Source organism: Eptesicus fuscus, chromosome 18 (assembly GCF_027574615.1).
Source record: "Eptesicus fuscus isolate TK198812 chromosome 18, DD_ASM_mEF_20220401, whole genome shotgun sequence".
NCBI lineage: Eukaryota > Metazoa > Chordata > Mammalia > Chiroptera > Vespertilionidae > Eptesicus > Eptesicus fuscus.
Genome location: NC_072490.1, coordinates 46,460,754 through 46,475,136, shown reverse-complemented (window position 1 = coordinate 46,475,136; position 14,383 = coordinate 46,460,754). Strand labels below are relative to the sequence as shown.

The window sequence follows — 14,383 nt, the reverse complement described above, 5'->3', positions numbered from 1 at the left end:
TTTCATGTGCCTATTAGCCATTTATATATCTCCTTTGGAGAAATGCCTATTCAGATCCTTTGCCTATTTTTAAACTAGATTATTGTCTTTTTATTGTTCACTTGTAAGAGTTTGGATACAAGTTCCTTGTCAGTTATATGATAAACAAATATTTTCCATTCTGTAAGTTGTCTTTTCATTTCTTGATGGTGTCCTTTGAAGCACAACAGTTTTTAATTTTGATGAAGTCCAATTTATCTATTTTTTTCCCTTCAGTTGTTTGTGCTTTTGATGTTATATGTAAAAAATCCTTGCCTAATCCAGGGTCATGAACATTTTCTTCTGTTATTGTCTAAGAGTTTTATAATTTTAGCTCTTAAATTTAGTCTTATGATCCATTTTTAGTTAATTTTTATTAGTTAATTATTTTGAAAGTTCAGCTACATTGTTTTGCATGTGGGTATCCATTTGTGCCAGCACCATTAGTTGAAAGACTTTTTTTTTTATTGAGTTGTCACCCTTTTTGAAAATCAGTTGACTATGCATGCCAAAGTTACTTCTGACCTCTCAATTCTCTTTTGTTGATCTGCTAGAGACCTGGTGCACGGAATCATGCATCGGTGGGGCCCCTTGGCCTGGCCTGCACCCTCTCGCAATGTGGGACCCCTCGGGGGATGTCGGACTGCTGATTTCAGCCCCATCCCCACAGGCCAGGCCGAGGGACCCCACCAGTACATGAATCCATGCGCTGGGCCTCTAGTATGCATATAAGATCTTTGGTTTATCTCTTCCTGCTCCTCCCGCTCTCCCCTTCCCTCTGAGATTCATCAGTCTGTTCCATGTTTCCATGCCTGTGCATTGAGCATCTGTTCCCTGGTGGTCAGTGCACATCATAGCTACTGGTCAAACGGTCACTTAGGCTTTTATATATGTATCGATATGACTATCCTCATGCAGTACCACACTGCCTTAATTACTACAGTTTTGCAGTAGGCTTTGAAATCAGGAAGTATTACTCCTCCAACCTTATTCTTCCTGATTTTGTTTGGCTGGGTCCCCTGCATTTCCATATGAACTTGAGGATCAACTTGTCAATTTCTGTTTTTAAAAAAGGCAGCTGGAATTTGGGGAATATTGCCATCTTAATAGTAAGCCTTCCAATTCATGGGATGTTTATTTATTTGGGTCTTTCATTTCTTTCAGCAATGTTTAGTAGTTTTCAGTGTACAAGTCTTGCACTTGTTTTGTAAAATTTATTAAGTATTTTATTCTTTTTGATGCTGTTGTAAATTGGATTGTTTTCTTAATTTTATTTTTGACTTGTTCATTGCTAGCTTGTAGTAATACAGTTGTTTTTTCTATTGATTTTCTATCTTGCTTCCTTGCTGAACATTAGTTCTCTCCATGTTTTTGAGAATTCCTTAAGAGTTTCTATATATAAAATCATGTTGTTGCAAATATAATTCTACTTTCTTTCCCATCTGGATCTTTTTTCTTTTACCTAATTGCCTCTACAAATGGATTTAATTTGAATGGAAAACTTTTCTTTCTTTCAAGATATTTAAGACTTAATACTTTGACTAGTGTGGCTCAAGAATTAAATTCTAACACAGACATGATCAGCTCAGACATGCTACAAGGATTCTACTGGTATGACTCATAGGAAATGTACTAATGCAGAAAGAAAATTTTGAGAGTTATCCTGGGACTAGAAGTCCATCTAATAATATTAATGCAGGTGTGAAGTTATCTTGGTTGACTAGCGGTAGTCCCTTTATGTAGAGCGCTGACGGGTTCATGGCAGTTTCTGCCACCTAAGCTGGGCCTGCAAAATAAAGGACCTCCAGGTGGTGGGATACAGCTATTCTGGTTCCACTCCTGGGATAAGTAAGAACATCTCCTCTTCCGTTAACAGCTATCAGGCAGACATTCTCCCGGGTGCTAGAGATATTCTGACCAAGACAATAAGGCCCGTCTCCTCAGGGGACTTATCTCTGTTGGGAGTTACAGACAGTAACAACCAAATACATAAAATGATTGTAAACTATGTAAAGGTGTAGGGGGGAAAACCAGGGTGATGTAATAGAGTGGCAGAGTTGGGCAGAATGGTGGTACTTTAGGTCTCAGGTAACATTTGGGTTGAGATGTAATTTAAGAAGAAGCCAGCTCTGTAAAGAACCTGGGAACAGTGCTTTAGACATCAGGAACAGTAAGTAGAAAGCTCCTGAAATGGCATTTTTGAGGAATAAAGTGGGTCCATGGTAACTGGGATATATGGGCATGGAGAAAATACAAGAGGATGAGGTCAGAGGTAAACAGAGCCCAGAGCACATAAAGTGAGGAGGGTGGCCTTTATTCCGAGTCTTTGAAAGGTTTTAAGCAAGCAATGGCATTACATTCAAAAAGTCTCCTCAGAGCACGAACAGAAGCAAGGAGAGCAGTTGAGGCATCACTCTGATAGTTCAGAGTAGAGATGAAGAGAAGTGGCAGATTACTGGCATATTTGAGAGGTAGGACTGACAGGATTTAAGGAAGAGGAAACAGGAAGAATCGAAGATGACATTAGGTTCGGAACTTGAGCAACCAGAGGGGTGGATGGTCATGTCATTTATTGGGCTGCAGATCACTGCAGGCAGATCTGAGCCTCCACTTAGCCATCAAGGTGCTGCAATCAGGAATTATAAGTGGACATCCCTGAGCTCCGGCAAAGTGCCAGCATGAAGCAACTTTATGATAAAGGAAAATTAAAGGCTCTTACCAAAAAAAAAAGAAGAAGAAGAAGGTACAGGACAACTGTCTTTCTAATCCCCTGATATGGAGGATACTAGTAATTCTTAAAGAATGCTTACTGAAATTGATTTGCTAACTGCTTGGTAAATTCTTCCTTACAATGTTTTATTCATATTTTAATAGAGTTCAAATATATTTTTAAATATATTTTATTGATTTTTTACAGAGAGGAAAGGAGAGGGATAGCTAGAAACATCGATCAGCTGCCTCCTGCACACCCCCTACTGGGGATGTGCCTGCAACCAAGGTACATGCCCTTGACCAGAATCGAACCTGGGACCCTTCAGTCCGCAGGCCAAAGCTCTATCTACTGAGCCAAACCAGTTGGGGCAAGTTCAGATATTTTTAATTAAGAAAGAAGTGCAGCCCTCTGGGTAATACTGCAACATTGTAGATAGCTGGTAATTCAAATTTTCCACATATATAATTGCATTCAAACAATTTTGAGTGAATCATTTTAAACCTACAAATGTCATTATGTGCATCTTTAAACAAACAAACAAAAAAGATGTATATACAGGCTTTATGGCTCCAGAAAAAGTTTGAGCTTATGGAAAAATGGTTATTTTCATAATGAAAAAATAAGCTACCAATTACAAATCCAGCTATTCTCTGTAGGGGGGGGGAATAAAGATCTGACTTTTTATAGGAAAAAAATTATAAAATGATTCATATAGAACTTTTGACTTTAATTTTCACATTTCCATTTTTGAAAATCAAAACTGAACTATAGGAGGACACTTTTAAAGATATCTTAGGCCATGGAATAATGTTTTCCCCTTAATCATCAAGCACTTTACTTTGTGGTTTGTTTGTTTTTTAATTTATCTTTATTGTTGAAAGTATTACAGATGTTCCCTGTGTTGTTGGTTTTTTTGCCCATTGGCCCCCTCCACCCTGCACCCACCCCACCCAGGCTTCCACCACACTATTGTCTGTGTCCATGGGCTATGCATATATGCATCTAAGTTCCCTGGTTCCTCTCTCCCCACCCACACCTGCCTTCCGTCTGAGATTGGACAGTCTGTTCTATGCTTCTATGTCTCTGGATGTATTTTGTTCATCAGTTTATTTTGTTCATTAGATTCCACATACGAGTGAGATCATGTGATACTTATCTTTCTCGGACTGGCTTATTTCGCTTAGCATAATACTCTCCAGGTCAAACAATTTACTTTGGATAATGAAGAAGGATGAGTTTCACTGCCTTCTTGAGGAACTTGAGCCCAGTAGTGGAGCAGGACATATTTATCATCATATTTTTAAAAAGTAATAAAAGTTTACTCCTCTATGCAATTGGTGTTCTACAAAGTTAGAGAAAAGTGAATTTGTAAGTTATTTCAGAATTTTTAAAGCATTGTTCCACTTATATAAAGTTCTGTGTTTTATAGGGCATATAATACTCTTTGTTCAAAGGGAAGCCATCTGTCTTCCTTTGAATTTGCCACTCAAGTATGCCTTTGCAGCTGTCATTCCAACAATACTCCATTGTTTGAAGAATTCATAAATGTCTTTCTGACCCCTGACTTGCTTTAGCTACAACAATACTGCATTGTTGCAAAACACCTGCTTTGGGTCCAGTTGGCCTGTGTATTATTCACATGCTCATTGCCCTGGCCCAACGGTGCAGGTTTTCTTAGGGGTGACTGTCCCTCCTTCAGCAGCTTCCACCCCAGGTGCTCACTGGCCTCATGCTGCTCTGGGCCACCTGGTGTGCAGCTTTCCCCTCAGGGCCTTCCCCAAATAGGATTCTATGTCAAGTGTATCTACATTTTCATTCTTTAAAACCAAGAAGTCAAGAGCAGTGGACTTCCTGGTTTAGAGCAGCAGCTCAAATCAGACACACCTGGATTAGAGTCCTGGTTTGTTTCTTCGTACTTAAGTGACCTTGGACATATTTCTTAACCTCTTTAAGCCTCAGTTACCTTATCTATAGACTTGGAGAAAATGATACTTATTCCATAGGATTGTTGTATTAAATGACATAGTACATGTAGAACACTTAGCCCATAATCCAACAGGATATTTTCTTCTATCTATTTGAGTAGTTAGAAGTAATCAGTATACCTGGTGTGCTGACACAAATGAAACCTTTTCAAATTTAGTAAAATTCCATGAACTGGTTCTGGGTACTGTTCAGTAAGTGCTGACTATGTGTGCTTCCTCTGTTTATAAATTAATTGAATGCTAACGTCAGAGTGAATTAATGGGTCAGTTCTGCCAGATTACACATTGGTATTTTCTCAGGGGTACCCTGAAGAGAGAAAAATATTCAGAAGCTGGACATGATGTCTCTTCAGTCATTCCATAGAGACCACCCTCGGTGTGCCAACCATGTTCCCGGAGCTCAACTGTAGATGGGTGCCGGAAACCAATTACTGTTTCACTAATAGAGAGATGTGGACAGGAAGCCAGGAAGGCTGTCAACAACATTAAATTGCTCTAACCACTCACCCTTTAGATTAAACATTGTTGGCTGAAGCAGCCTCCACCTCTGTTTATCTTGTGTATATTTCTGTTATTTCCTGCCTAAGGTGTTTTCCCCATAGCCTCAATAAAAGGGATAGCAGGGCCAGAGCAGAGGGTAGTTTCTCCCGCTAGAGTTGGACTACCGCCTGGCCCCTCATATCGCCAAATTAAATTTCTTCTAGTCTCTTTTCATTTGTGGGCGGCCCTTCTCTAGAACTCGAACCCTGAACCGGAACCCTGGACCACGCGGGACGTGGATAGGGGATCCCACAGATGGGTAGCTTTGGGATTGATAGAGTGAATTGAACTTGGGCAGGACTAGTAGCATTTCATAAACCATATTAACCATGGTAGGAATGTTTTGTTTATTAAATTGGACACTCCTACCAATTAATAGCCTTTGGAAAAGAGTCTGATATTTGAAGTTTTCTCAAAACTGCACTTTTTTTCTCTGAAAAACAAGGTAATTATCTCAGTTTCATCTGTCAGTGTACTGCTGGGCATATTGCTGAAGCTATAGAATTTGGTAATCAAGTAACAATTGTGCTACTAATTAAGAATTGGCATTAAGCATAGAAATTTCTCAGGTGGAACTTGCTCCTGGCCTTCTGCCTTCTTTTTGAATATTTTCAATCCAAACTCCTACTGATGCTATTGAGTGGTGTGTTTTTTTCCTTTCACTTTCTTTGTGCCTAGTGTCTAATTTAGTTGTTGACCAAGGCAAAATGGTCTAGAGTAGAAGTATGTTAAAATAATCTAAGATGGAATTATGGTCCAAAATTTGGTCACTGATAGAGAATTACAGATGTCATCCAGACATTTTGATGTCTTCGTTTCTGAGCAGCTAGGTATGCAAGCAATTTCAAGTTCTCAAAAGTTTCAGGAATTGTAGATAGAGAGACTTGACAAAATTTAAGAGACTATCAGAAGTAGGGATCAATGAAAATGCATTGGTTATTTAGCCAACACACTCTAACATTTCACTGTCAGTTCTCCAGTATTCTGATGCATCCTACTAATCAAATGTTTATTGAAGAAATCCATCGTCTTTGGTGTCTTGCTTTTCCTAATTTTAAATAGCAGCAAGTCAGACTTACCATTTTCCCATTTTAAGTAATAGACACTAGACTGAGTATTTCCTAAATACATCGAGATCAAAGTCTTTGGTTAAGAATCTTGGTGGTGGTTAAAGATCTGGGGTACTTGCCATGTGCTAGGCCCTCTACAAAGTGCCCCTCACTTTGTCTGCAGTCTCTATTTCCACCCGGCACGCGAGGCCTTACTTATTCCTGTCTGACAGACGAGGAAGCAGAGAGGCCTTAGCTTGTTCACATCTAGTAAGTGACTGAGCAGTGTCAACCCACCCCCGAATTAAATTCTGTGTTCATGTAACATCACTTCTCTTGCCACGTGCAGCTCTTCAGTATTTCAGTGTGCAGAAGCCATGCACAGGTGTTAGTCTGTCTGTCATCACTGTATCACAAGCAGGCTTTTACATTCGCAAACAGTTCAAACCCAATTGTTATCGCCTTCCCACTCAAGAGCGTCAGTTGGCTTACCTCTGCTATTTTCATTTCTATGAGAAGTCTCAGAAATTGCTTTCCTCCAGGTTCTTTAAATAATAGTTTAATCTATCATTTATTGAATGGCTACTATGCTTGTCTATGCACAAGGCTACATTCGCCTTGTAGAAGGCATATCCTTGGATATAATATAAAACCGGTTCCCTTTTATTTTACTAGCTTCCTTCCACTCTATAGCTTATTGTGAAAATCAGAGAGTGCCTTGAACTCAGAAAATAGGTGCTGAGAAATTACTAATTGTTTATCAACTCTTTTAGGTTAATAAGAGTTCAGCTATATTTGTCAGATAATCCCTCCTGAAATTAGCTCTCTGACTACCAAGGCAAAATGTATGGAAGTATATTTATTCATTTATAGGTCACAGATTAAAAGGATAGTCTATATAAATATAATAAATCAATATAAAGATCTTTTTAAAAAATTCTTCTCCCCCTGCTCCCCAAAAAAGAAGAGAGATCCACATATATGAGATAAAAAGAACTCTCTTTGCAAGGAATTTTGCCACCATTGGGTTTAATTACCTAAGAATTCTCTACCTGAGACATTCTTAAGAGAGTAGTGTGTGTCGATAGTGAAGTACAGGCTGAGTCAGAGATTGTGAAGTGTCTCCAGGTCTCAAGCTGAAATGTTTGTGAGACACATTTCAGAGGTGGCAGTGGATCTGGGTAAGCCTACCCTGTATATGCATTGACATAAAGTTGGTTCTTTCTAACAGTCTGACTCCTGATTTATACTGTGTAAATTCCATCCCTTAAGTTTAGCAAAGTTTTTCAAGTTGTGCCGTGGCTTGGTCTTTAGTTTTGATTTACCGCTTTGCCTGTTGAAACACATGCTGCAAGCTGCCATACATTGTGAATGAGCTATGTCCTCAAGGATGTGTCACTTACAGCTCATGTTGTGGCTTCTGTCTTCTCTTCATTCTTGTTGTCAGTGGGCTGCGTCCCCAATGAATCAGGACAAACGCTTGTGTGGGGTATGTAGCTCAGGAATTTAGAACAAGTCTTCATGGAGCGCTAGCTGGCAAAGAGATGCCCTGGACCACTAATTTACTATCAGCCGTTATTTAAAACATCAGCATAGAAATTAAACACTGTCTGTAAAGAGCAATAGAGAGGACATTAATCTTCAAATTAAATGCCAATTAAAGTTTAAAATTAGCTTTGGAAAATGGACTTCTACTTTTCTTGCTGTCATTTGGGAGTTCGAAAAACTTCCAAAATTTTCTAATTACAAGCATCAAAATTCTTAATAATAAATACAGATTTAAACTACCAATGGTACTGACACCCCAGCCACATGTTTTCTCACTGAGACAGCCCCAAGTAAGTGCCAATGATAAACAACTAATCACTTTTCAGGAAAGTCTTAGACTTCCGTGCTCTCGTTGGTCATGGAGACGTAAACACATACTTTGATGAAGTTTCACAAATTGAACAAGCCCTCGTGACCATCCCCCAGATCAGGAAAGAGAACAATACCGGCACCCCAGAAGCCTAATCGAGCTCCCTCCCTCTCTTCACCCGCTTCTGTCACTGTCCCCTCACAACCTACCCCTGACTCCCAAGAGTAGTTTCACAATGTATACTCTCTTGTGTCTGGTTTCTCTCACTTAGCATCTTGTTTGTGAGATTCAGTATATCACTCATTTCATTGCTTACAGTGTTTTACTGTGTGGACTCTCACACTGTCCATTCTACTATTTATGGCATTTGCAGTTTCCATTTGGGAACTGGTATCTTAGATTTTTCATAAGACTTGGGCAGCAAAGTGGAAGCCATTTGGTCTTATAAGATTTTTTATTAAATCTCTTTCATGAAGCCTTCACTGATTCTATAAGTGAACTCTCTCTTTTCTGAATGGCAGACTAACTATTTCCCTTTTCTCACATTGCTTTTTGTATTCTACTCTAACAGCCACCATCCCTTAGAGTCTTGCTATAACTTAAAAGAATTCACATAGTCAGCGATTGCTTATAGACCTTTTACTAAGAGTTGTTACATGATGTTCCCTATGCGTGGGTGTCAGGCACTGTCACGGTGCAAACCTGATTTAGAAGGAGAGGATGAGATTTTACAGGCTCCAGAATGAGAATAGCGACCCAGTTTTCTCCCAATTCTATTACACTCCCATCCTTGTAGGATAGAATGAGGTTCTTCATCTGATCTATTAACCCATGGCCATGTCTCATTTCGGCTCTATGCCACCATTGGAAACTTAGCCTTGTGTCTCCCACAGTTCCTATCTGAGGCTCACAAAACTCTGTAGGTCGATGTTTGATTGATTAAGCTAGTCTGTCTTAAAATCTTGAGAAGAGAGATCAAAGGGCCTCTAGTTGAAAGGTTATTTTTGTTTGTTGTATTTTATGATTTTGCTGGAGTTAGTTTTCCTTTTAACCATTATCAGGGTTCTGTTTTATTATTAATACTATACTTCAGATATGTGTCCTTATTTTATGCTCATTTCTTGATAGCTTTGTCCTACTAGATTGGAAGGCCTGTGAGAGCAGGGGCCATATCTTACTTGTGTTTGCATCTTCACTGTCTTAGGCTCCTAATAATGTCTTTAGAAACAAAAGGCTTGAATGGCTTCATGATGGAAGGGCTTGCGTGGAATCTGAACACAGCTGAATTATATAGCCCTGTGCCTATTACCTTGTTCCTGAATCATCTGATTGATAAAGTCTCCCCTCTTTCTTACAAGGATATTTTGAGATGAAATTGTATTATACATAGCATTTTGAGACTTTCAGAGATAGAATTACATAAAGCACTTTGCCTCTCAGCAGTTGCATAATTTAGTTAGATGACATCTTGTGGCTGAAGTCCACTTTAATGTGAAGACTTTATTGCAATCCTTTCTTTAAAAAGTGAATAATTTAGCCTTTCTGGTGATTTAGATATGGTTTAAGAGATTGCAAATCAAGAATGTATCAGGGGACTAAGTTAATTACCTGTCTCTGCCACCAGTTGCTCTACTCATGAACCTGGAGAAAGTCACTTCTTTGGCTCAGCTCAATTTTGGCTGCCCCTTCCAGGGTGTTGTCAGAATACATTATTACTGTATGACATAAAGTCATAGAAATACAGAGTTCTAAGCAAACTTAGCACCAACAGTTCCTGGCACATAACAGGGTCTCAGTAAGTATTTGTGGAATAAATTAATGGATTAACATGTCAAGCCATTTTCACCATGCCAGATTACTGCAATATTGCAGCCAGCTATTATTTCCCCAGCCTCTGCTTCATCTCTGCGGGTGGTAGAGAGAGTTCACTTCCTCTGAAGGCTGCCCATTCCGTTGGTCAATAAATTGAATTACTATCAAATGCCACTGTGGACTTCTGGGAGGCTCTGAATCTCCTGAGCACTTAGTCCGGCTGTGCTGCATCTTAGACATGTCGCTGTTGTAGTGTTGATCACAGTACATTTGAGAATAACTGTTACGCCTCCTTTCTAGACTTGAGCTCCATGAGGACAGATGTGTGTCTTACTTTTTTTATACTCCCAGCTCCCAGCATAGCACAGAATGGATGAATGAGTGGACGAAGGGGGACAGAGAAAATGGGAGGAAAGAATAATAATAACAGGAGGATATGTATTGATTGCCAACTCAGTGGTCTCCTAAGAGAATTGTACTCATGCTAGAAGATGTGCCAGGAACAATCCATTGGGCTTCAGGAAGAAAATGTTTTAACTATTTCCATTTCTTTTTTTAAGCCTAACCATTTTCATTTCAATTTTATGTGTGTTTTATACTATACATACTATTTTAATATAGTTGTACATGTGTTTAATTTATATATACCTACATATTGGAAAGTACATATTCAAACACTTGCTGATAAAAGTACAAATCATAAGTTTGAAGACCCTTAGTTTGTCAGGTACTATGCTAAGCATTTGATATACAGTATTTCATTTCGTTTACCAAACATTCCATGAGGTATATACTATGGTTCCATTTTGCAGGTGAAGAAACTAGGCACAGAGAGGTTAGGTAATTTGCCCCATCATGTACAACTGGTAAATGGTGAAACTAGGGCCCAGAATAGATCTTTCTGGCTTATCCACTGCCCCATTCTCTCTTGTTTTTCCATCCTAGCATCTGGGGTATACCTCAGGCACAGTACAGGTTGTGGAGTCAATAAATAAATGAATAGATGGGTTAATCATACCACATATTAATACCTGTTTGACAGATGAGAACATTTAGTTCCATTTCTTGCAGAAGAACAGCAACTCACTTGATCACTGTTGAGCCCAAAGTCAAGTGACTGGTCTTGTGTTCACATCTGATTACTGACTGCTCTTTTATTGAAATATAACTTTTATGCCATAAACTTCACCCTTTTAAAGTATACAATTCAGGAATTTTTCATATATTCATAAAATTCTGTAACCATCACCACAACGTAATTTCAGAACATTAGCATCACCCCAAAAAGAAACCCCATACCCATTAGCTGTCACCCTCCAATCCCTCTCCTCTCCCAAGCCACAAATCTGCTTTCTGTCTCTATGGATTTCCTCAGTCTGGACATTTCACGTAAATGGACTTATATACTCTAGGACCTTTTAACTTAGTATAATGTTTTCATGGTTTATCGGTACATCATTATTTTTTTATATCTAAATTATATTCCATTGTATGGATAAACAAGCATTCCTTCATCAGTTGATGACATGATGGGGTTTTCACTTTTTGGCTACCATGAATAATGCTGCTATGAACATTCATTTACAAGTTTTTATATGAGCACATGTTTTCACTTCTCTTGGATATATAGCTAGCAGTGAATTGCTGGGCCATGGGCCCAGGTTTAACATTTTGAGGAACCACCAAACTGTTTTCTAATGTGGCTGCACGATCTTACATTGCCACCAGCAGTGTATGGGGATTCCAGTTTTTTCGTGTCCTCGCCAACACTGGTTACTGTGTGTCTTTTGTATTATAACAATTCTAGTGGGTATGAATGGTATCCATTGTGGTGTTGACTTGAATTTCACTAATGACAGTGATGTTGAGCATCTCTTCTTGTGTTTATTGCTCCCCCAACTATTTCTTTTAAATTTAAACTATTTATATTTCCCTTTTTTTCTTTTTAGTGCTTTTCGTTGGAATATAAATTTTGTTCATCGTCTCATGATGTCTATTTTGTCCCAAGAATCTCAAAGCTATCAAATGCTCATGAACTCTCCTACTAGAGATTGCATGGCCTGGGTGTAAATCACAATGCTCATTCATATATGATGCTAACACTTAGCAATGTTGAAATTAACATTTGTTATCAAATTTGGTTTAGGCCAGAGAGAAAGGAAAGGTTTTAAAAATTCCATATGCCAGTTTCTTCCCTGTACAGTAAAATAATATTTACATTAGCCTCTAAAGATTTGTAGTACTATTCTGGTGGGGGGGGGAGGGGGGAGATTGTGCCTGACTGATTTCATGTACTAATATAGTAAAGTCCATATCAGTAAAAGTGTTTATTGTAGCTGTGAGGTCTTTCTGGCTTTCAGACCTACATGTTCCCATCTTAAGTTCATATTTTATTTGATGGCTTTTGACAGCGTTAGTCATGCTCAATCTTACTGTAAATTGAATGTATTTGGTCATAATGACAAGGATGAAATTCATCAATGTCTTATAAAGTGGACATTTTTATGGGAAGCGATTTTTCTTTTTTTTTAACTGCTTTGAATTTTTGTTTATTTGGTCAGTCCTCAAATAGTGGTTGAGCATCAGACATGGGCAGTATAGTGGGAGTAAGACAGTCTTTGTGGAGCTCATAGACCACCTGTGAATGCCAAGACCAGTTACTAACTGCAGTTATGATAGATGCTAAAAATGAATACTTTAAGCTTCTGTGTGAGCCCATAAAGTGGAGGAGCTGACCCAGTTTGTGGTTGTCAGAAAAGGCCTCCTCAAGGTAGTAACATAATTTGGGACTAAAAAATACCTCGGAGTTAGACAGCAGATGGGGCCCAGCAACTGGCATGGGAACAGGCACTAATGCAGACATTAGTGCTTTAGAGAATCTTAGTGAAGCACAGTGTGGCTGTCATGTCAGGAGCAAAAAGACAAGGTCAGGCAGGTAGGGTAGGCATCAATAAAGGCATGTTGGGCATGACCTCTGTCACTGGGGAGCCATATCAGGGGTAAGGCTGGAGCACTTGATGATAGCCTATAAAATTAAGAAAGGCGAAGTGACCCTTTGTTCTGTCACCTTTTTCCTTTCTTGGTCAGGAATATGACTGGAGAAACTACCAGCCCAGCCAGATGAGTGAATCTGAGTTGCAAATGCTGGCAAGCCTACGGCAGCAGCAGAATGATGATCTGGAGGACACGGGGGCTTCCCATGGCCTGAGTGCCTCCCAGGTGGACAACTGTAACGTCAGCATAAGTACCAGCAGTGACGACACCACCACCTGGAACTCCTGCCTGCCACCTGTAAGTCCTGGGCTTTGGTCTGTTGATTGCCCTAACAAGGAGCAAGCTCCTTCCTTACAAAGCCTCCTTGCCTGGGAAAACCAGGGCCCAACAAGCATCCTCACTATGAGCAACACTCAGAGCCCATTCGGAAATAGTCTGTCAGGTGTGGGGGCATTGACTTTTCTCAGTTGTCTTAGTTAACCTCAAATAATGCATGCTAATTGTGTGTTGATATATAAAACCACACATTGAAAGAAACAAGAATAATTTAGCTGTAGATTCTAGATGTCCCATTGCATCCCCAGCTCCTTGTACAAGCCCTGGCACACAGGAGGGTTGATATTTGTTCAATGAATGAATAAATAGGAAGAGACTATAAATATTCTAAGGATTGCTTGGATGCAAGGTCAGAAAAGAACCTTCTGTAGAAACCACAGATGTTTACTGACTCTTCCCTGCGCTTGAGGGCACGGTCGGCCTGCGGATGCTTCAGGGGCTCCTGTTTGCCCATCTGCTCCCACAGGTGGAGCGCTTTAACACGGCCCAGCATCCACACTAGGACGGCAGAGGACTCGGAGCAGCTCCAAGTCTTCCTGGTTTTCAGGTGAAGGAACTAAAATTGGCCCACCTTCCACCCCTGTCAGTGTTGGACCCCAGAGCAGAGCCCAGTGTTCTGACTGGGTCCATTCTCCACAATACTGTCCTACAGGACCTTCTGACTTACTTGGAAATACAAAGCAGAAGCTTCAACAAACAGTCTGTACAGCACAAGAACTATTGTGAAGCAGAATAATAAATCATTTTTATAATAATCATAATTATTAAGCATCTAGAGACATTTTAAGACCTGGCTAGGTCCAAGGGACATTTACATATAAGGCCACATTCAACATCAGATCAAACGTATTAAAATACACTTTAATCCAACAGTAAACGTTTTACCCAACAGCAATTTTTGAAAGGAAATATATAATTGTGTAACTTTGATTCATATTTATATGATGTATTAAAATATATAAAGATTGAGTTCTACTGTAGTTGGCAATGGATAACTTCTGTATTAAGTATTTCATTAAATATTTATTAATTTTACAATTTTCTTTTTGAATTTTAAAGCTAGCTCTTTTCCAAGTTT

General features: G+C 39.3%; 1 protein-coding gene across 5 annotated transcripts in view; it reads left to right on the top strand.

Moving 5' to 3' along the window:
- The window catches only part of CFAP20DC (CFAP20 domain containing), a 233,053-nt gene that overhangs the window by 162,895 nt on the left and 55,775 nt on the right, over positions 1–14,383 (top strand). For all 5 annotated transcript variants that reach the window (XM_054729890.1, XM_054729894.1, XM_054729895.1 and 2 more), the window contains one exon: positions 13,063–13,266. In XM_054729890.1, the coding sequence (XP_054585865.1) occupies positions 13,063–13,266 (204 nt within the window). The remainder of the gene's footprint in view (positions 1–13,062; positions 13,267–14,383) is intronic.